Below are 23,844 nucleotides of genomic sequence, written 5' to 3'. Positions count from 1 at the left end.
AATCACTTTCACACTGCTAAAGATCCCTCCTAGTCCAACAACTATGATTACTGCTCTGGCCCTGTGGTCTATTATGGTAACCACTGCTATCTCATCCCTGATAGTTAAGCACTGTTACTTGGCCTCTGCACTTTGAGATCCTATTATTTCGATTAGAGAATTAGAGATTGTATTCAACTGCAGCATCTCCTAACTTCATCCCTGGGCTTAGAGGACAGCAACTTCCTCTCCCTCCCAATATTTTCTCAATGCATTAGTGAAGAGAAGGTCCTCCAGGTCTTCGCAGGATATAATTGGAGTTAGGTGACTGAGTCACACCTGATAAATCCATTCCAACATCCTATCTCCCTAAGTCTTTTAAGTCAATCCTATAAAATATATCATGAGATTTCTAGCATCTCAACTTTATTTAGTGCAGGACACCATTGGATCCAGGTTTCAACAACTAAGGAAACCTTAAACCACTCCCAGATGCTCAGGCAAGCACAATGAGTCTCTGGCCTTTGATTAATATATCCATATTGATAACTTCAATCTCATCAAAAGTTATATTCCTTCATCCCTGGTCTAACATCCCTGGAATTCATCATCATATTCCATAGGTTTCTGCCAATATAAATCAGCAAAATTGTGCATATATTTTTAGTATGAAAGACTTCTCCCCAGTCAGACTTTCTACTTGTGCCCTGAAATATACCGAGATCTATAGACCTAGTGATACTGGCATCTAGTAGGTAGAGGTCAGGGATGCTGCTAAACATTCTACAATGCACAGAACAGCCCCTACAACAAAAAATTATTCAGCCCAAATGTTAACACTGCTAACATTAATAAATTCTGGTCCAATATAGAGAATATAGATGCCACTAGCCACCTATGGCTACTGAACATCTAAAATATGAGTAGTCTTAACTGAGACATTTTGTAAGGGCAAAATAAATACTGAATTTGCATTTGAAAAAAGAACAAAATATCTTAATCTTTATAATAATCATTTGTTGAAATGATAATATTTTGGGTATGTTGAGTTAAATAAGATATATTATTAAAATTTAAATTTAGCTCTTTTTTTTAGTTTTTAATTTGGCTACTAAAAAATTAAAATTGTGTATATGGCTCACATCTTATTTCTACTGGATGGTGCTATTCTAGAGATATAAAGAAGTGATAGCACTGAGTTACGAGGAGAATCAGGAACTCCTCACAAGGTAAGTTCCTCAGATTACGTCACTTCAGAATTTTCAAAGACAAGACCAGCCTCATAAGACAGAGAAGGAAGACTTCTGAAAGCAAAGAGCTCTGTAGGGTCTGTCTATCAAGATGATAGAATTATGCAAGTCCACCCAAACAGGTCCATTACAATTCTCAAGATCCAACTTCTCCATCAATGCCTTAATTTTTTACCTGAAAGACCTGGTGAGTCTGTTTATTCAACTTACCTTGTAGTTTAGCCTTTCACAGCATTAATCCTTGATTTGGATGTGTCATTCTAGCAACTCATAGAGATACATTTTTAAGGCAATCATAGAAGTTCTCTGGACCTCTGAGCTTATCACATTTTTCTTTAAGCATCTTAGTGCAGTTATAAAGAGCAAACACATGCCTCCATCTTTTATTCTTTTTTCTGCCATTCCCATCAAAGACTTCAATAACTACTTAATTCCTGAAGCCTACAGGCCACTTCTAAATTGAGGTATAATTTACATTCAATAAAGTGCACAGATATTAAATGTTTAAAACATGAGTTTTGACAGTTATACACAACCATGAAGCTACTACCGAAAACAAGACCTAGAACATTTACCTGAACTCAGGAAGTTTATTTGCATTTCTTTTCAGCCCAGTAATCAAAACTACCTTCACCCCTCGCACATGCGCACTCCAAGACAACCACTTTCTAATTTCTGCCATTAGAGATAAATGTGCTTATTCTTGATCTTCATATAAATGCAGTCGTACAATAAATATTCCTTTGCATTTGCTTCCCTTCACCCAATATATATGCTTTTTAGATCCATTTATGTTGTTGCATATTTTAGTAGTTTGTTTCTTTTTAATGTGGAGTAGTAGTATTCACAATTTGTTTATCAATTCTGTTGACAGTTATTTAGTTGTTTATAGTTTGGGGTTATCATGAATAAGGCTGCTATGAATAGTCTTATAAAAGGCATTTTTTAAAAGATTTTTTTTAATTTATTTGAGAGAGAGAGAGAGAACACGTGCAGGGAGGAGCGGCAGAGGGAGAGGGAGAAGCAGCCCCCCTGCCAGCAGGGAGCCCGATTCAGAGCTCGATCCCGGGACCCTGGGATCATGACCTGAGCCGAAGGCAGATGCTTAACTGACTGAGCCACCCAGCCACCCCTTTTGATCGACCCATCTTGCATTCATTTTTTTTTTCGTAAGGAATGAAGCAGGTATCAAGATTTACTTCATTTTATATAGATATTCAATTGTTCTACAATCATTTATTTGAAAGACTTTCTCTTTCACATTGAATTAACTTATTGCTTTTGCTGAAAATGATTAGACCATTCATGTGTGGGTCTACTTCTGGACCTTCCATTCTGTTCTAATAATGGATAATCTAAACACATGCCAGCATCATATTCTCTTAATTACTGTAGTTTTATGTAAGTCTTACAATTAGGTAGACTCCATTTACTGTAAGGGTGGTTGTCCACAGGGTAAGTCAAACAAAGACTGAGCAAAGTCTTGGGGAACAGAAAGGCATCACTTTTCCTAGAGAGAAAGTGTATGTCTTAGTTCAGGCTGCTATGACAAAATTACCATTAACTGGGTAACTTTAACAACAGAAAGTTATTGCTCACAGTTCTGGAGTCAGGGAAGTCCAAGATCAAGATAAGCTGTCTCAAGTCTCTTATAAGTGCACTAATCCCATAATGAGGGTTCCACCTTCATGACCTAATTACCTCCCACAGGCCCCACCTTCAAATACCATCACAATGGAGATTAGGGTTTTAAAATATGAATTTGGGGAGAACATAAACATTTGTAGGAGTGGGCAACATGTTACCTGTTGTTGAAAGAGGTCCTTACTAGAAACCACTGAGACAGGCAACTACTCCAGTTCTGCACTAACTAACCAAGCCATTGAAGCTTGGGCTGGGGTTAAGTGTGGGGTGAGGTTGAAATGGGTTGTTATAATAACACTGGTTAAGAGTAAAGATTTTGGAACTATACCAACCGGTATTCATTTCTATTTACAAGTCTTGGGCAAGTTACTCTACTTCTCTAAGTTTGTGTTTTTCTCAAAAAAAAAAAAATTAAAGAATAATTCTACCTGTCGGATAGGATTGTTATGATGATTGGAGTCATATTTGTAGAGCAAATAGCCCTGTCTGATTAAATCGTAAGTGTCCTATAAGTGGTAAGTATTAGTACACAATGGTTGCTCTAAGGTGTTAAGCACATGATAAAAAATCAAGAATGATTCTCTCTCTCTTTTTTTTGATTTTTTTTCTTTTTAGAGAAGTTTTGGGTTCACGGTGAAATTGAGGGGAAGATTCAAAGACCTGCCATATAGTCCCTGTCCACACACATGCATAGTCTCCCCCACTATCAACATCTCCCACCAGACAGAACATTTGTTACAATTGATGAAGCTGGTTTGCCACATCATTATCACCGGGAGTCCATAGTTTACATAGGGTTCACTCTTGGTGTTGCACATTCTATGAGTCTGGACAAGTGCATAATGACGTTGTATTCACTATTATAACATCATAAAGAGTATTTTCACTGCCCTAAAAATTCCCTGTGCTCCGCCTTTTCATCTCTCCCTTTCCCCAAACCCTTAGCAACCATTGATCTTTTTACTGTCTCTATAGTTTTGCCTTTGCCAGCATGTCATGTAATTGAAATCATACAGTATGTGTCCTTTTCAGATTGGTTTCTTTTACGTGGTAGCATGCATTTAAGTTTCCTCCATGTTTTCCACGGCTTGATATCTCATTTGCATAATATTTCATTGTCTGGATGTACCATAGTTTATTTATCCATTCACCTACCAAAGAACATCTCATTTGCTTCCAAGTTTCAGCAATTGTGAATAAGGTTGCTATAAACATCTGCATGGAGGTTTTTATGTGGACATATGTTTTCAGTTCCTTTAGGTAAATACCAAGGAGTGGGATTGCTGGATCTGATTATCTCTTTTCATACAGATATTTTCCACAGAATTTGAGGCTTCAGACATGAGCCTTAAAAACAAAAAACAAAACAAAAAACATAGTAGCATATGTGAATCTACTTTTCCTTCTAAACTACAAATGATACCAGTAATTACCACAACCTGCAAAAATCTAGAATGTTTAACCAATTAAATAAACATTGTCAAATTCAGTCCAAGTTGTAGCATATGTTCAGTATTTACTCTCAGTAGAATTATTTCATGTATGGAACATTTAATGTATTATATAGACAATTTTTAAATTAAAAATTTGTTTTAATATCATGCAAAAAATAACACTACTTATCCTTACGTTGTAAGCTAGGTATTCTATCCTACAGATGTTACCATTTCTTTGACTGACCAAGGGAAAATGATGCATGAGTATGAAATTTCCTTTATAAAATATATTATTGCTTGGCTCTGATTAGGTAATAAAGACTTTAAGAATAAATGTAAGCAATTTAGGTCTCATGGCATAAAGATGTTGTGTGTCATAGAGAGTATAGACACTATTTTATTATTCTTGTATTGTTTGAAAATCTACTAATATAACTAGAAGTTTATCTGAGAGTTAGTTAACTATTTAAAGAACACTCATAATTGCATAGCAAAGGGAACCATCAATAACAACAAAAAAGCAACCTAGTGAATACAAATATCTTACAAAAGATATTTGTAAATGATACAGCCAATAAGGGGTTAATATTCAAAATATACAAAGAACTTACACAACACGAAAAGCCAAACAATCTGATTTAAAAATGGGCAGAACTGAATAAACATTTTGCAAAGCAGATATGCAAATAGCCAATAGACACATGAAGAGATGCTCAACATCACTCATCATCAGGGAAATGCAAATCAAAACCACGATGAGATATCATCTCCCACCTGTCAGAATGGCTACTATCAAAAAGACAAGAAATAGGTGTTGGAAAGGATATGGAGAAAAGGGAACCCTTGTACACTGCTGGTGGGAATGTAAATTCGTGCAACCACTGTATAAAACAGTATGGAGGTTTCTCAAAAAAATTAAAAATGGAAATACCATATGGAACTTCCATATGGTAGTAATTCTACTATGGGCATCTATCCAGAGAAAATGAAAACACCCAATCAAAAAGATACATGCATCCTTATGTTTGTTGCAGGATTATTTGCAATAGCCAAGATATGGGAGCTACACAAGTGTCAAAGATGAACAAAGAAGTGCTACACACACACACACACACACACACACACACACAATGCAGGAGTATTACTCAGCCATAAAAAAGAATACGATCTTGCCATTGGTAACAACATGGATGGACCTAAGTGAAATAAGTCAGAGAAAGGCAAATGCCATATCATTTCACTTATATGTGAAATTTAAAAAACAAAACAAACAAACAAAGGAAAAAACAGACTCCTGGAGAACAAACTGGTGGTTGCCTGAGAGGTGGTGGGTAGGGGGATGGGTAAAATAGATAAAGGGGATTAAGTGGTTCAAACTTCCAGCTATAAAATAAGTAAGTCACAGGGATTAAAAGTACAGCATAGGGAATATAGGCAATAATATTGTAGTAATGGTATGGTGACAGATGGTGACTACACTTACGAACATTGAGTAACCTATAGAATTGTCTAAACAATATGTTGTACACCTGAAACTAACGTAACATTGTATGTGAGTTATACTTCCATAATATAGTAAAACAGAAAAAAAAGTAAAAAACACTCTGAAAATAATGTGTCAATTATGTGTCAATTATGAAAAAAATATTCATAAGAAAACAGAATGTGATCCTTTAAAAACAAAATATTAATAATGTGGGGATACAATATGAAATTGGTACAGTTAGCACATTACGGTCTAGTATACACCTTAAGAAAAACTTAAGAAAGCTAAAGGATTAGCTTTGTTGTTTGCTTTTTTAAAAAACAAAAAAAGGATTTAATTATTGGGGTGCCTAGGTGGCTCAGTCAGTAAAGCCTCCTACTCTTGATTTCTGCTCTGGTCATGATCTCAGCATCCTGGGATGGAGCTAAGCATGGGGCTCTGTGCTCAGGGCAGAGCCTGCTTGTCCCTCTCCCTCTGCTCCTTCCCCCTACTTGCTCTCTCTCTCAAATAAATAAATAAAATCTTTGAAAAATTATTTTCTTTTAGGCTTGTTTACTTTGATGGGCGTTTTTCAACAGGTCTTTGTCCCCTAGTTTATTGAAGTGCCCCATGACCCTTTTGTATGGAAGAGCAAATTGCTTGGTCAAAATTTCACCTAGGAGATTAGTATTAATTTTTTCCTCAGAATATCATACAGTTTATATATTAAACCACTTTATATACATGTTTCCAAATATTAATTAGCACTTTTTTAGAAATTATCGATGCTATTGTTTGAAGTGCCTTTATCCGTTGTAACAGTTGGGGCTGGAAATACCAGAATAGCTGATTAATGACGGCTTGACGATGCATCTAACATCCCACAGGAAGGTATGTGGAGTTAGGCATTCCCCAGGCTAATTCTGGAGTTAGCTGGCACCGGTGTCGTCAGGGACACAGGCTCTTTCTACCTTTCAGCTCTACTAACTTTCACTTTTTGGCTACCCTCCTCACCTTCCACCTCAGAGCCACAGAGTCTCCCTCAGCTCCTGGCCCCCTTATAGGAAAGAAGGGTGGGATTTTCCTAGATAAGTCTTTTTTTTTTTTTTCAGGGAGGAAAATGTTATCTATAAACAATCTCAACATCACCCTCTCCGTCTCTTCCACCTCCCTCCTGCTAGCAGATTAATCCTTGGGTTATTGGCTGGAGTCAGGTCACAGAGTCACATCCCAATATGAGGGAGGCCTGGAAAAATGAGCATCAGACATTTCTGACCTCTGTCACAGAAGATGGACTCTGCCAGCAAGAAAGAGAAAGAGGCAAGCCACTGGCTAGACAACTAGCAGTGCCTAAGCAGGTGCCACGCAAACCAAAGAAAGGCCATAAATCAATACGGATTAATACTTATTAAACTCTTACTGTGACTTAAACACAGTTTTAATCACACATGTACTATTTAAATTTTACACCAATTTTACAAGTGCCGAAAGTGAGACATAGAGATATTGAATAACTTACCTAAGGCCACACAGTCGGTAAAAGGCAGAGCTGGGATGCCAATCCGGTTAGTCTAATGTCAAAGCCAAAAACTTAACCATTTAATCGCCGCTTATACATGATCATCATAATACAATATAAATTTGTATTTATATAATTTATATAATATAATATATATATTTATATAATTTATATTATTTATATAATTGAATTTATATAATTGAAATTTATATAATTTATATAATTGAAAATGTATATAATTGAAAATAGAAGTGGCAGAAAATTTTATTCTTAGACTCTAGAATTTTACTCTTTTGGCTTTATCCCCTGCTCAGTAAGTAATTTACGGTGTGTGACTCATTGCTAAAATTTATATTATGATAACTCGTCCAAGTGGAGATAAAACATGTATATGATACAATGACATTTAGGATAAATTATGACACTAAAAAATTCATTTTTATTCTCCTTTGAAAAAGGCAAAATGCTTCCCAAAAAGTTTTTTTTACAAAAAATTTGTCACTGTACTGCATGGTGACTAACATAATGTAATAAAAAAACATTAAAAAAAATTTAAAAAAAATTGTCACTTACTTATAACCTTTGCTTTTAAAATACTCTTCATATTTTTATACTGTGAACATCTGATCTTAGCTAAAATGTATCATCGATTATACATTTTTAGTTTTTAAGATGATTGTATTTTTAGTAACAAATTATGGCTTTATATTAAAGAACTGATTTTTTTTTAAAGATTTTATTTATTTATTTGACAGAGAGAGAGACAGCCAGCGAGAGAGGGAACACAAGCAGGAGGAGTGGGAGAGGAAGAAGCAGGCTCATAGCAGAGGAGCCTGATGTGGGGCTCAATCCCATAACGCCGGGATCACGCCCTGAGCCGAAGGCAAACGCTTAACCGCTGTGCCACCCAGGCACCCCAAGAACTGATTGATTTTTTCCTTTTTCCTAGTTATGTGACTCTAAAGAGACCCTATTCAAAAAACAAAAAACAAAAAACCCCACAAAAAAACAAAAACAAAAAAACCATTACTTTCTAATAGAGGAAAAAAAAAACAGTTATATAGTAAAAGACATATATTGTACTAAACATTTTTTAAAAAGTTCCTCCCTATTCTTTCTGGAGGAGACTAGAAAAAGGCAGAAGAGAAAGTACTCAAATGGGAGACACAAAAAGAATTGGTGAGTAATAAGGGAAAAGAAAGGAGATCAAAGATGCTCTCAGTTTAAGCAGAGCATTTATTGGGATTTTCAAGCAAGCCTCAGTCAAAACTCTTGATACAAATATGCAGGTTATTCAAGAAAACTGGAATCAAAGTAGGGTGCTAGGCACTGTGGGATGCAAGAAGAACTCTGAGACCTTAGCTATGCCCAGCGAGTTAAGGGGAAAATAGCAACTTTAGGGAATAGAAATGACATGTCACAAGAAAAAGAATGGTAGAAGAGTAAATATTTTAATTCCAATTTAGAGGAGAAGAAATAGAAATGAGCTGAAGTGGATTTTGAAGCCATCTGGGAAGATGAGTGACTAAGCCAGAGGAGTGTTTAAAAACCCGTGTTGGCCAGAATTCCCCCTGGGGAGAGCACTTTCTAACTGTCTGAGGTTGAACGGGAGCCCTCTAAGCCTCCCATGCTGCCTGTTTCCCCGTGCTGTTGAGGACTCGGAGGAGCAGGGCACTGCCTGTAGATGGCGCCGGGCACGGATTTTGCTGGTGGTAGTTAGTTGGTTGCTTTCGCTGTTGAAAGTAAGGAGAAGAGAGAAAGGAGGAGAGATTAAGATCCCTCGGGATAGAAAGACACTGAGGCAACTGGGGGGGAGGGGGCAAGGATGCTCCACATCTGTGGAAAATTATTTCAAGAAGGCTGATGCTTTCAGTGATAGGGAAACATTTTGTTTTATTTTTCGGTGATATGAATCCTTCTCTAGTTCCACCTATGAACTCTTCAATAAAGTTTAAATTGCTCACAAACAGGATATGTACATGTTTCTTTGGAAAACTCTTAACACTGTATTTGGAACAATAGAGCAAAGCATGGGAGCAGCCCGTGTGGAACTAGGAAACAGGAATTTTTAAGGAGCCAAGTGTGCAGGTAGTTGCAGAAATCTAGGAGGGGGACTTGTCTTCCGCAGGTCATGGAATTGACAACAATAAAAACCAACTGTATGGAGGTCTCTGAGGAACAAGGGGGCCCCAGCTGACAATAACAGATAACTAAACACATAATAACAGTAGCTACCGTTTATGGAGCACCTGTGGACAAAGCATCAAGAACCACAGCCTTATGTCATAAACTTGGACTATATATTCATGTCATTTGACTACAGATAACCTCAGATTATTTTCATGTCACTGCTTCTCATTTTATTTCTTCTGCTGTCAGTCAGCATTACGCTCAGCATTTCTGGGCAGGCAAAGTATTCCTTGAGTCCTCCCTTAATAAGCTTACAGCTAAAAGTTTTTATTTCACCTTCACAGCAAAAAATATTCAATGGAGAAGAGAAAGGAAACTGCTAGAAAGCTGAAGGAAGGCTAAAAGAAGACAACCGAGAGTGATACCTGAGCTCTGTCCACTCCACAGCCTCACCTGTGTTCAGCAATAAACCCTCACTGGCCCCCGCTTCCACCCGTGGCCTCCTCACAGAAAGGAAAGTTGAGAGTCAGATTGTGTCACTCTTCCACACCCACCACTGACTTCCCCTTTCACAGATAAACTCCAGCCTTTCCCATGAGCTGCCAGCCTATGTGGTCTGTGCACTGGATACGGCCTCCATGCCACAGACCCTCAGGCCCAGGGACCTCTCCGTGGCATCCCTCCCTTCAGGCACCCTCCAACCTTGGGGGCTTCCCACTTGCCCTTCTCTCTGCCTGAACCATTTCTCTCTCATATGTTTGCCTGTTTCCTTCCCCACTCCTGATAATCTTACCTGTGGGGCCTTCCCCCACCACCTGATACAAAATAACAGACACCAACTTCCACCCTCTTACTGTTTCCTCCCCCTTACCTGATTTCTTATTTTCCATAACACTTTCACTAGATATCCCATTATGTTTGCCTGCTGTCTCTCTCCCTTTTGTCGAATATAAACTCCATTAGGACAGAATGTAAACTCCATTTTGTTCACACATATCCAGCACTTAGAATGGTGCTAGGCATCTAGTAGAAACATGATTTTATGTTTTTAACAGCATTACTGAGGTGTATTTGACACAATTTTATTTTTGAATGAATAACTGAAAAAAAGAGAATTAAAAGTTAAGGAAACGATCCCCTGCTTAAATAAGGTCTATCCTTAGCAATTACTTGTTTGAGTCTACATTTTGGAGATCATAAAAATAATCTTATCATGGCTCACATAATGATCAATAAGAAAATAGATTAAATTTAAGGCAGGGGCTCTAATCATAGAAAGGTGATTGTGACTTTCAAGACTCTAAAACCCACATACCTGTGCTGTTGGTTTCTAAATTTTAACTCTGAACTCTGTAGCTGTTTCTTTAAAAGAATATTTAAACAACGGTGTCACCATAAAAATGTATAATTAATGCAATGCTTTTCTTCTGAGATCTGAGGAAAGCAGAGGCCTTTCCCATAAGAAGGTAAAAAATATCTGTGAAGACTACATAGACTGTCTCTTTGCCATGTAAGAGCCGTAATCACAAAGTAAATCCCTGGATATTCCCCAGGAGACCGCTCCAAGTGTGGTCCAAGGACCAACAGCCTCAGCATCACCTGGGAGCTTGGTACACATGCAGACTGTTGGCCTCACCTTGACCTACAAAGTCAGAATCAAATTTGAACAGGTGATTCTTAGATACATTAAATTTGAAAAGCACTAGTCTAAATAGCTTTTGGTGTGCTCTGGGAGGGAGGTCTGTACAGGGCGATTGGGCTTGCTGAGAGTTTTGTCTGGAGATTGAGAGCCCCAGGTACCTGCCGCCTGAGAACAGAAGGGGGAGCCCTAATCCCCCAAATGCCAGACCTTTCAAGTGGTTGGAGTTGCTCCTGTTCTTTGCAGGGCTGGCGGGGTGAAATGGAGTATTAGAAATAGCACAAGGAGAGGAAGGAAAACTGAAAGACCTGCTGCCCCTTGCTGGCATTGGGGGCAGCAGGGGAATCTGGCAGAGCCTTAGAACTTCACAGATGAACAGAATCAGAGCAGAAAGAAAACAGAATGGGAGACTAGGGAAGAACTATGAAGTCTTTGTGCTTCTACTTTCATTTATTGTTCTCTGAGTCTCCCTGGTTATTTTTCATCTCTTTAAAAAATTTCCACTACATGTCTGCTTTCTCTTTTTGTCCTTCCCTGGAACATTATAATAGTGATAATATCTTACACCCACCTGATGCTATATACTATCTGGTACATTACAGATATAAGAGTATTTTATAGAACACAATTTTATGCCTGTTTTGCAAATGAGCAATATTCTATACCCTTTCTCCCATGTTCTTCATTAGGTTATCATTAAAAGTAGTTCTTGTTTTCCATTCATTTTGGCAAATTTTAGAGGGTTTTTTTTTCTTTACGCACAAAGTCATCTGCAGAGTTCTTGGCACAGTGAGGATGGGGAGGAGGCTTAATAGTAAAAGTCTGGGGGTGAAAGACTGCATAGGGAGAATTAAAACAACTGGAAGTGTAAGAGCTTCACGCTCTGACATGGTGGTGACTCAACAGAACACAGATGACTTCCCGGACTCTGTCTGAACCATCCACTGCACTCCTTTGCTTTGAAAATGAATATAAGATTGAAGAAAATATAATTAGCAGGCATGAAATGTGCCATCCGAGTCCTTGGTAAACTGTTGTTTTATTCAAATTCTTACTCTTTACAATTTGTCTCACCTCCATTTTGATTTATTTCATAAATGTTGCAAAACTAAAATGGTCCAAAGCTTTGTAGCCCTGGGCGCCTGGGTGGCTCAGCTGGTTCAGCGACTGCCTTCAGCTCAGATAATGATCCTGGAGTCCTGGGATTGAGCCCCACATCAGGCTCCCAGCTCTGCGGAGAGTCCACTTCTCCCTCTGACCCTCTTTTCTCCCATGCTTTCTCTCACTCTCTCTCTCTCTCTCAAATAAATAAATAAAAATCTTAAAAAAAAAAAAAAAAGCTTTGTAGCCCTGCTGCATGGTGAACTTTCCTGTTCTAAATGGGATTGCTAAAGAGCCGAACAAAAGCCTGAGAAGAAATAATTCAAAACTTCGTTGGACTCTTCAAGACGTCAGATCTCCTGACTTCTCTGATACCAACTGCGTGTTTTACTCACTTTGTGGGTCTCTGCCTGCACACTCCATGAAAACAGAGAGGTCTCCCGGGGCCAGGAAGAACTGCAAATTTAGACAATGAACAAAGATGTGCTTTAGAGTCTTCAGTTACTGAAATGGAATGACTCTTATTTTCTTGAAAGCAGATAAAAGCAGAGCAGATTCCTAGAATTTCTACAACTTGAAATAGATGCTTGAACATTGTATTCCCATTTTTCTTCACTTCAGGTATATTTCATTTTTCAGATATAAAATCTATAGACATGAGCAGTGAATATTTTTTGAATGAAAGGATAAATTGTGGGCTTTTTTGTTGACAAAGTCACACTTTATCAGAAGTGGACACTCCCCCTCAGGAAGGACTTTTAAGTCACTTAGCCAAGTCAGTTTTTAAGAGCTTTTTACTTTTGTCTCCTGTAGGGTCAGCTGGGTCAGAGCAGAAGGCAGTAAGAAGAGATCTTTAGCTGGCCTGGCCCCAACTAGTTGCTGAGAGCAAAACAGAAGTGGGAGAAAAGGCTCTCAGGAGTGAATGTGACACCCCAGACATGGTCAGAGAATGGGTCCGTGACCAGAATCCTATAGGGACAGATGATGAAGGTGGATGCCAGTCGAGTGGTCAGCCTGGGGGACTGGATTCTAAGACCAAGGATGCAAAAAGCAGGTAGACAAGAATGGATGTCACATCCGGACCCTCAGCCTAGGAGGAGCAAACCTGAGTGTACTTGTTCAGGTGAAACTGGACCAGACCGTGCTGCTCTTTATAAAGCTACACGCAGTCCGTAGCCAACATCCCACTCCACACGCTACGGGAGCCACTGTAACTACTGTTAAGAACGAGTGGCGAGAGGGCTGGAAGCCAGCCCTCCACAGCCCCTCAGCCAGAGAACAACTCACACGAGTGTGCACGGTGCAAGAAGAAACTCTTCTCGGATTGTTGTTGGAAAACTACTCTCAGTATGGCTTATGGGTTTCATTTTTGAGCATATAGTTTTACTGATGCCAATAATGTCTTTCTTAAAAGCACAAGGGACTGGCATAAGAAAATAAACTGGCAAGAAAAGTCGAAAAAAAAGTTCATTGTTCTGCTCAATGAATCACAGTTACAGGCAGAGCCTTCAGCGTCACCACACCTCTGGGTTTCCACTGTCGCACAGTGAGAGCAGGGGAAAAAACCCCATGGCTGGGAATCAGCCCGGAAAAACAAGATCACTAAGCTGACCTCTGAGCTGTCAAGTGAGCGCCTGTGACAAGCCACGTGGTTACCAGAGACATTGCATTCTCCCACACACCAGGGGGAGCACCAATACCCCAGGGCCTTCTGACAAGACGGAGCAAGGAGAAAACTGCTTCAGAACAGAAGAGATACCCTCTAGAAAAGATACTTTTAAAGTTGGGGGAAGCAGGGACACCTGGGTGACTCAGTTGGTTAAGCGTCTGCCTTTGGCTCTGGGATTGAGCCCCCACAGCATCGGGCTCCCTGCTCAGCTGGGAGTCTGCTTCTCCCTCTTCTGCTCCCCCCTGGCTTGTGCTCTCTCTCACACACTCCCTCTCTCTCTCTCTCTCTCTCTCAAATAAATAAATAAAATCTTAAAAAAAGAATAAAGTTAGGGGGAACATAATCACATTATAATCCAAGGCGCTACTGTAATCTAGCTTTTATTTCCTTCTCCCAATTCCATTCCTTCATTCATTCATCCAACAAGTATTTGTTGAGGGTTTCCTGAGCAAGGTGCTAAGGAGGTAGCGATAAAGACAGGGTAGGGTCCCTCCTCTCATATGCCCTTCACGGGCAGCAGACAACCAGTTACACAAAATGAATTTGATTCCGTAACCATGATCACACTTCGTAGGAGAGGCATCAGATGCTATGAAAGCATGAAAGAGGGAATTTGACCTAGTCAGGAAGCTCAGCTCAGCCTTCCAGGCCAGAACTGGAATTTGAAGGAAAAGCAAGTGAAAAGCAGTCAGAGAAGAGGTTCCAAGCAGAGGGACAGCAAGAGAAAAATTTCCATCGCTGTCCCTCAACGTTGCAGCTCTTTATTTATAGTAAAGCTCACTTTATTTCCAGTTCCCTGAGAATGCGAGACAATGTAATATCGTGAAAAACAACGGAATTGGGAGCCAGTGGGTCTCATTCTAGCACTATGACAATGCTCGCACAACCTTGAACAAGTTGCTTGGATTTTCTGAGCCTTAGTTTTGTCAACCATAAAATAAGCATGATAAAACTCCTCACACAATAATAGTTCCTTCCCCGTTGGCTAATTTTTAATCTTTCTGAGACTCAGTGTCTTCATTAAAAAATAGAACTAAGAATTATGCCTGCATCAGAGAATTGACATTTATATGGGGTCATTTGTAAACTCTAAAACATTCAGTAGTTATCAGGTACTATTTATCACTCGTAAAATATTTTTGACGCCTACTATATACCAGACCCTGTGATAGGTCCTTGAAAAATGGAAGGTAGACTAAGGCACAGCCTTGCCCTCAGGAGAGAGTTGCTGAAAGAGAAATTTATTCTTTCCCCTGGTCCAGGGAGAAAAGGCAGCAAGGGCAGAGGGAAAGGCCTCTGTGGTCTGCACAGGCATCTAAGTTCCTGGCACTTGGCCCTTCCTGGGGGACATCTGATACCTTCCCCTCCGCCATCAGCTGAGAGCTTGCCCAGATGACATGACCCAAGGGCCCCAGGGACCGGGCTGTGGGATGGATTTCCAAATATTCTAAAGAAGCAGACAAGGGAATCTTACAACAAACAAAAAATGACTTGAGTGCAGTAGAAAAGTTGCTGTGCTGACTGAAGGAGAAGGTTGTCAAGGATGAGGAGAGAAGAGTCACGACAGATTTCTGTGTTTCTGCTGAAAGTGGATTGAATAATCCAGATTCTCCGATTCTCAGCCCAGCCAGCCAGGCCTACCTCTTTCAAGCTCCTTTTGTCTTATTTCCCTCTTCCTTCTGAGAAGATTTACTGAATAAGGAGTCATTTCTTGCCCAACCATGATTCAAAAGGAAGCTCAGCCACAGAACAGGCAAGTGTGGTGTTGCCTAGAGGAAAAGGACATGTAGAGGCAGGTCTCAGAGAGATCCACCCAGGTTTTGCAAAAAAGGCACCTCCTTCACCACAAGGTCTAAGACTTTCCAAGTTCAGGAAGAAAGTATCAGCTCCCCCCTTGACAACCTGGTGCAATGTACCCAGTAGGACCAGTGTGAGTGAACTGGAGGCTTCTCTACAACATGACCCAGAGGGACAATGTGGGTCCTCTTGGCAGCCTGAAGTTTGTGACTCTCCTGGTGGCCCTAATTCCAGAACTCCTATTCCTGGGAGCTGGAGTGCAGCTTCAAGACAATGGGTACGATGGACTACTTATTGCAATCAATCCTCAGGTACCCGAAAATCAGAACCTCATCTCAAACATTAAGGTAAGTGACAAGTGTGAAATCAATACCATTATCCCATTAGAACAGGATTGTAGCCTTCTTTAAAGAGCTAACAACTTCACCCGGTCTGTATTTGAATTGTAAAGAGATCAGCATTTCTTTTAAGCACCAAAAATTATAATTATGGCCAAGCCAGTTTGATCACTTAATTATGCACAGTCTTGGCTCAGAGTGTTGAGCTAGCCCTCCTTGATTTGTTCTTGTTGGTTACTACCACTTTTAGCTTTTTTTGCTTTCCTAACATGACTGTTTTTGGGGTAGCAATTTAAAAAAATAACCCATTGTGGTAACAAAGACCAGATGTATGACTGATGAATAAGCATGATTGTGCTTATTAAAATCAAGTTGTTGGATTCTATCCTGAGGCTGAGAATTCTCAGACAGAAAGAGAGTCTGGATGAAGTGCCGAAGAGCAAAATTCTTTTCACCTGAATGTTCTGTAAAGTAATTGATTATTTTCACCTTAACTTGGTGAAGGAGGATCATAGCTCCATTACTTAAGAGCCTCCTGTTGGTATTGCTTTAGAGAAATCAGTATCATCATAAGGTGTGGTCTTGAACATGCCCACGGGAGTGACTTGAAAGGGATTTGTTTGGTAAAAGCTTAAAAGTCTTTCACAAAACTGGGAAAAATTACATAGGCAAGCCCAGACTCACTGTTAGTGTCCTAAAATCTCTTTCAGTTAACCATTTGAGGTTTATTTTGCTCCTAAGTTTTCCCAAAGTCTAAGGCCATCTCTAAAAGAATTGGGCTCCTTTAAAATATTTTCATTATTCTTTACTGATACTTACTCAAGTATAATCAGAAAACCAAAACATAAAAGATTTACAAGTGCCAAGATAAGCTTTTCTTTTATTTGGTTATAGGAAATGATAACTGAAGCTTCTTTTTACCTATTCAATGCTACAAAGAGAAGAGTGTTTTTCAGAAATACAAAGATTTTAATACCTGCAACATGGAGAGCTAATAATTACAGCAAAGTAAAACAAGAATTATATGAAAAGGTAAGAATTCAGGATTTTCTTATATGAGCTTAACTCTGGAAAAGCCAACCAATACATACTTCGTTCAAACTTTAAAAGTGAGAACTTAAGCAAAAACAAGTCTTTGATGTTAACATACAACTAATATTGGGAAGATTGTTATTTACAAGATACATGGAAATATAATAAATGAGTACAAATTATGGAACGAAAAATAAGCAAAATGCCATTACCCGAGGAGCCTCTCAGAAAGCCTCTTTACTTTGTAACTTATAGGGTACTTTTTTGAAATGTTTCCTTAAGGACCAAAAGCCGGTTTTATCCTACTAAGTATGAGCTGTGTAGGGAACAATTCTAATTATGACAACCTTCTTTTCCCATCCTGTCAGGGGCAGTAGACATGCATGCCCAGACAGAAACATAATCTATAAAATATGACTGACTTCTCCCGCCAGAGTGTAAGTTAGCAGAATTTTACATGCGTCCAAGTCCAGGACACTGTTTTTGAAGAGTATGGGATAAGAAGGAAGGCAGAAAGGGGGAAGGAGAGAAGTGGCTACTTTTTCTTTTCCAACCAAAAAGAACTGAACCTTCGAAGGACTCTCATAAGCTGCAGATCATAGTTAAGCATCCATGATTATGTCTGCATGCTATAAACAAATGTTAAATACATTTGGCAAATGACTGGAGTTACTGGGAACAAGAACCCGGGCAGCTAGCAGAAGGGGCAGGAGCAGACGCATTGAGCACTTACCTCAGGACTTCAGCAATGGAGTAGATTCCAGATCAGTAACCACAGCTCCGACAGAAGGGCTGGGACATAGGATACAGTTTCCCCTTTTCCTCATTGTGCCATTTGGTATGAAATTTCCTAAGATCGTTTTAATTCTTAGCGCTTCCTTGAAGTCACTCTCGCAGTAATTGAATGGAACAGCAATCTAGATAGCACCCCAGTGTCCTGAAGAAGTTAAAGAGGCTCTTCAAACATTTGATGTATGGTCAGATGAATGCATTTGGCAGTGCTTGGCCACGGAGCTAGGAGAGAAAGGAACGAGATAAAATGGGAAGAGAGCCAGTGTTTTGGTTTTTTAAGATTTATGTATTATTTATTTGAGAGAGAAGGGGGGAGACAGAGAGAGAGAGAAAGAGAAAGCGAGCCTTGCAAGGAAGGGCAGAGGGTAAGGGAGAGAGAGACTCTCAAGCAGACTCCCCACTAAGCCCAGGATGTAGGGCTTGACTGGGGTTGACTGGGGTCTCCACGTGGGACTCACTCTCAGACCCTGAGATCATGACCTGTGCTGAAACTGAGTCAGATGTTTAGTGGACTAAGTCACCTCAGCACCCCTAGACAGCCAGTGTTTTTTTAAGCTTCCACTAAGCATCAGGCATTCTACATACATTGTTTAGTTCTCACACACCTTAAAATTAGTTGCTATCACAAATTTTTACCATAAGTTAGGAAACAAAAGCTCAAATAAAGTATTTTGTCCCAAGTCAAACAGTTAGTAAATTACAGAGCCACAATTTCGATCCATGTCTATTTGCTTCCCAAACCCATGCTCTTTGCACCAAGCTCTGCCGTCTCTAGCTATCTATACAGATGGTATTAATCAATTTGACCTTCCATGAAACAAAGAAGTATTGGAGACAACTAGCATCAAAACCAGGTTGTACTCCTGATCCTAATGGACGGGTAAGAAATAAATAATTAAAATAAAAATGAGAATATTACTGAACTTAAAGATTAAAGGAAAGAATAATCCTTGAGTGCTGCTTATATATCTGTTGGATACCAATTCCTTTAGCCTCAAATGTCAATTAAGCAAACAGTGAATGATCATTGTCTGCAGGGGCTATGCTAGGCACTGTGGAGGACACAAGGACAAGCAAGGTGGTTCCTGTCCCTGTGAATCCACAGTCAAACACAGGTAGGAAGCAGGGGAGGGGAGGGAGAGTTAGAAAAAGTAGGTAAGAGCTGTATTACTACGGTCTATAATAGACTGGAACGCCAAATAGCCTGAGTATTCCATCCCCAGCAACGCACTCTTTCCTTTTAGCTTTAGGACAAATTTCTAGACATAGGAATGAGGTTTTGTCCATGTGAAAGCTACCCAAGGGCATGACATCTGTAGGTGCTGCTTTGCAAAGCCCCAGGCTTGAATTCTTATCTTTCTAAAAATTAGTGTTAATTATTATAAAAATAATTCATGCTCACTGCAAAAGGAAATCAAACACTGTAGAAATAACGGAGAATAAAAATGAAAATATTACCTTCCCTTACTAGGGGGTGTGCATGCACATACACATAAACCAGTCCACATATGATACAGATAGTGACCGGGTGACATCTATTTACAGGATCATATTAGACCTATAGTTCTAAAATCAGCTTTGTTTAAAAAAAGTGAACAACATACTTCTAAGGGCAAGTCTTGAGACAACATGTTATGTTTCTTCCTTCAAATAAAAGAAACAATGTTGTATATAAAATTTTAATCTCTAGATGGTTACTTGAATAGATATTTTCTTTGGTTTTGGGCTTAAACTACTGTGTTTTAGCAATAATAATTGAAATGGTCAGGGTACAAGATGAAATACAAATTCATTCCAATGACTGCTTTGCTGATCTAATTGATACTGGGAAGGAAAGGAGAAGGCTTAAAACAAACACATCTTATTGTCCTGTACTGATGAAGTAACCTAAAGAAAGCTGTTCACAACAGGCTGTGACACTTTACAGAACAGTCTGAATGACATTCATCACTCTTAACATTTAGTCAAATATTTTTGTTATATTTCGTAGGGTTTTATAATGTCACAATTTTACAGTGTGGGCTTTTGACAAAATTTTAATCTGAAAAATGGGAACGTCAAATGGAAATAATAAAACTACATGGAAAGTTGCTAAGCTTTTAAAAGTGCCAAATAATTTTATTGATATTTAGCTGTGCATGCATTTTAAACTCTATTTATAAGACATATCTTCTTAAAAATCTGTTGTTAAATTGGAATACAATTCATACAGTAAAATGCACAGGTCATAAGAGTACAGTTCAGTGTTTTAACAAATGCATATGTTTATGTCACCAACATAAAGTATTATAAAGCATTTCTTTTCCTTTAGGCAAATGTCATAGTGACTGACTGGTATGGGGCACATGGAGATGACCCATACACACTACAATACAGAGGGTGTGGAAAAGAGGGAAAATATATTCATTTCACATCTAACTTTCTCCAAAATGATGACTTAATAGCTGGCTATGGACCACGAGGTAAGTGTGACCAATCCAGAAATAGACATCGGGCAGTACTATTTACAATATTCTGTGCTTGGTGCTGAAAAGCAACTCAAAGAACCTGAAACCTGCTCAGGACTTACCATCTGGATGGGGAGAGATAGACTACGTGCCCATGAAAAGATAACAGATAAAGTGAGCGGAAAAAGTCGGACACCAGTGTAGTGGCCCAGATGGTGAGAATTCAGAGAAAGGAGAGAACATTTTGCACTAAGGGTGCTCAGAAAAGCCTTCACAAAGGAGAGGCTCTTCAAGATTAATATAATGTTGATAAATGGAAAGATGAGAGAGGACAGGGCAAAGAGCAGAATAAATAATGGCAGCAGAAGAATGCAGAGCACGTTTGAGAGACAGGAGCAGTAGCCCCACTGATGGTGCAGAGAGACTGTGAGTAGTGAAGCAGTGGAAGAACAGGCTGAAATGCATGTAGGGGTAGGTGATGGGGAGCCTCGACAGACCAAATTAGCAAGTTGCCACTGAAGGTTTATGAGCATAGGAATGAAATCAACATAAAAGTGTTTTCAGAAGATGAATCTGGCAGTGTAATGATGATAATCTGGCTCCCTCAAATCAATGAGAGGGAAAGTGAACATCAGGAGAATAACTAAAAGTCCAGGTAGGAGACAATACGACTTGAATAAGAACAGGGGCAGTGAAGTGAGGACAAGAAAGAGTATTAAGAACAATGAGAATTTTCTATGTGCTGGGTGCTGTGCTGTATGTTTTTCAAATGTTATCTTATTTAATTCTAATACTCCACCTGATGGGAGATATTCCAGAGGGAAAGGAAAGAGAAATAGAGGTCTGACTGCTACAAAGTGAAAAGCAAGGGGAGAGGAGTGTGTGGCAGCATTAAGGAACATAAACCTGGTTTATGTCAGAAGTAGAAGAGACAGTTTAAGGGGGAAATCCACAAGTTTGGATCTCGGCAAGTTGATTGAGGGGATCAGCAGATTGTCCTGGCGGAAAGGTTCAGCCTGTGGTGCATGTGGACGGCTGCAGTTTGGGAGACAAGTCAGGCTCATAGGTTTGGAGACTGGCATTTAGTGGATGAGATCTGAGGGAAAAACCGTCCAGAGAACAGATGAAGAGGTCCGGGATAACTATCCCATGCTTAATTTTTTTGTTTCTGATTTTAACAAACAGTAGTGCCTTTCAAATGATGTTTTCACTTTACTCCCATTTCAATCTAACTAGATATTATTATCCTCTGTATGGCTAGCAGGAACTGGGGCAACACCTGTATAAAACACACTTTATAGGGCGCCTGGGTAGTGCAGTCGTTAAGCGTCTGCCTTTGGCTCAGGGCGTGATCCCGGTGATCTAGGATGGAGCCCCACATCAGGCTCCTCCGCTGGGAGCCTGCTTCTTCCTCTCCCACTCCCCCTGCTTGTGTTCCCTCTCTCGCTGGCTGTCTCAGTCAAATAAATAAATCAAATCTTTAAAAAAAACACACACACACTTTATAAAACATTTTTTATAAAAACATCTTTTCCCCAGTAACTCTCAGGTGCTGATAACCTCTGCACAAATAGATGCTGACTTCACCAGCACTTCTTCTTTTTTTTTTAATTATTTTTTTGTATTAGGATATGTTAGTCACCATACAGTACATCATTCGTTTTTGATGTAGTGTTCCATGAAATGAACCATGAGAGACTATGGACTCTGGGAAACAAAGGGGAGGGGAGTGGGGGGATAGGCTAGCCTGTTGATGGGTATTAAGGAGGGCACGTATTTCAACGCACTTCTAAATTCCCTGAGTAGGCACAAACTTCCCCTTAATACTTTCCACTTAGTTCTCCTCCCTTCCTTTGTCCCATGGTGCAAAACTTGTACAACATGCTTCACCCTCAGTCAGCTCTGCAAACACTTCCTGGGTTCCCAGAACTTAAAGGAATTCAGAAAAAAGAAAAAATGCACTTTGCGAGTGGAGTTAGTCCAGAAAGCTTCTCCTGGGAAGTAGTTTTGATTGGACCACGGAAGGAAATGCAAGATTTAGAGAAGTAGAGATAAAGATACAAAGGATTTAATGCTGAGGATGGGGGTTTCCATGAGCCAAGAGTTGGAGACAAATATAAGCATGGAGAATCAGAGATAAAATAAAGGAGAACTGACCATCCAAGCTGGAGAGGATGTTTATGATCTTTTTTTACTCCTTCATCCTTCCCTGGCCCCAGGGTTTCAATCATTGCTCTAGAGAGGAGGACTACTTACAAGAAAATAGTAGGTATGCTTGGATAATACAGACTAAAGAAGAGGAAATCTTTATTTGTTTGTCTGGTGTCTTAGTCTGTTTGGGCTGCTATAACAGAATACCACAGGCTGAGTGCCTTATACACCACAGAAACTTATTTCTCATGGTTCCAGAGGCTGGGAAGTCCAAGATTGAGTCACTGGCAGATTTGGTGTCTAGTACCCACTTCCTGGTACGTGGACAACTATCTCCTCTCTGCGTCCTTACATGGTGGGAAGAGGAGGGAGCTCTCTGGGGTCTCTTAATAAGGACACTAATCCCATTCATGAGGGCTCCACCTTTGTGACCTAATCACTTCTCAAAGGCCCTACTTCTTAATACCATCACATGAGGCATTAGGATTTCAACATATGAATTTGGGTGTGGGGGGGGACCGTAAGCATTCAGTCCACCTTACTTAGATAAGCTTCTTTCCCTTCCCCCAATTCTGAATGGTAGGCCTGTAAGAAGCTAAAAAGAAGTATGTTAGGCAGCTTCACTTTCGGGGAAGTGAGGGAATGTGGGACTCATCACTAGTTTCAAATAGGTATGCACCAAGTAAATCACTGGTCTGCATTTACAGGACTAAATATATTTTCAGAGTGCCTCTTTCATGATGGTACAGGGTAAAGCAGGAGATGGGAATGGAAGATGAGGAAAAGAAAAGTGGGAGAGAATTACATTTCAACCCTTTATAGTGAGTATATATAGTCAAGTGATGTTACATCTTCACCAGTTAGCAAAGCCCACTCCTGAGATTTCAGGAACACAAAATGAAAGCTCTCTCTTCCACAGGTAGAGTATTTGTCCATGAATGGGCCCATCTCCGTTGGGGTGTGTTCGATGAATACAACGATGAGAAACCTTTCTACATAAATGGGCAAAATCAAATTAAAGTAACAAGGTCGGTACTTTGCTCATGTTTAAAATTAATTGTTTCTTTTTTTGACTCTAAAATTGAGTTGATAATGGCAGCTAAAACCTAATTGACAGGGAAGAGATCCTTTCATTTTTTAAACTTTTAAATTTTATTTCATTTTTTAAAAGTTGGTAAATATTTACGTGGTTCAAATATGAAAACAATGTAAAAAGTTATATTCTAAGATATCTTGTTCTCGCCATTGTCTTTATTCTGTTCCTTCTCATCCCCTCTAGGTAAACATTTTTATTAGTTTCTTGATTATTTTTTAGTATTTCTTCAGGCAAACCCAAATAAATATGAATATATATTTTTCTTCATTCTTTTTTTCTTAAAAATAATTGCTTAGTGTCCCACTGTGTGGATATACCATCTCACTCATTTTCAACCAGTCCCCTATTGTTGGACAAGT

The 23,844-nt window shown here is 39.4% G+C and overlaps 2 protein-coding genes across 2 annotated transcripts in view; one reads left to right on the top strand and one right to left on the bottom strand.

The window, feature by feature from the left end:
* Positions 1–23,844, bottom strand: part of ODF2L (outer dense fiber of sperm tails 2 like) — a 294,695-nt gene that overhangs the window by 37,981 nt on the left and 232,870 nt on the right. Inside the window, exons 7-8 of the mRNA XM_057310504.1 lie at positions 17,733–18,013; positions 4,029–4,220 (exon numbers count right to left, since the gene is read on the bottom strand). Coding sequence (XP_057166487.1) covers positions 4,029–4,094 — 66 coding nt within the window. The 5' untranslated portion in view covers positions 4,095–4,220; positions 17,733–18,013. The remainder of the gene's footprint in view (positions 1–4,028; positions 4,221–17,732; positions 18,014–23,844) is intronic.
* LOC113254457 (calcium-activated chloride channel regulator 2) overlaps positions 15,281–23,844 on the top strand; it is a 43,527-nt gene continuing 34,963 nt past the window's right edge. The window contains exons 1-4 of the mRNA XM_026497674.4: positions 15,281–15,976; positions 16,862–16,999; positions 20,103–20,253; positions 23,309–23,417. Coding sequence (XP_026353459.2) covers positions 15,791–15,976; positions 16,862–16,999; positions 20,103–20,253; positions 23,309–23,417 — 584 coding nt within the window. The 5' untranslated portion in view covers positions 15,281–15,790. The remainder of the gene's footprint in view (positions 15,977–16,861; positions 17,000–20,102; positions 20,254–23,308; positions 23,418–23,844) is intronic.

This window comes from Ursus arctos, unplaced genomic scaffold (genome assembly GCF_023065955.2).
Source record: "Ursus arctos isolate Adak ecotype North America unplaced genomic scaffold, UrsArc2.0 scaffold_12, whole genome shotgun sequence".
NCBI lineage: Eukaryota > Metazoa > Chordata > Mammalia > Carnivora > Ursidae > Ursus > Ursus arctos.
Note: the sequence above shows the minus strand (reverse complement) of the source record. Positions and strands in the feature narration are given on the sequence as shown.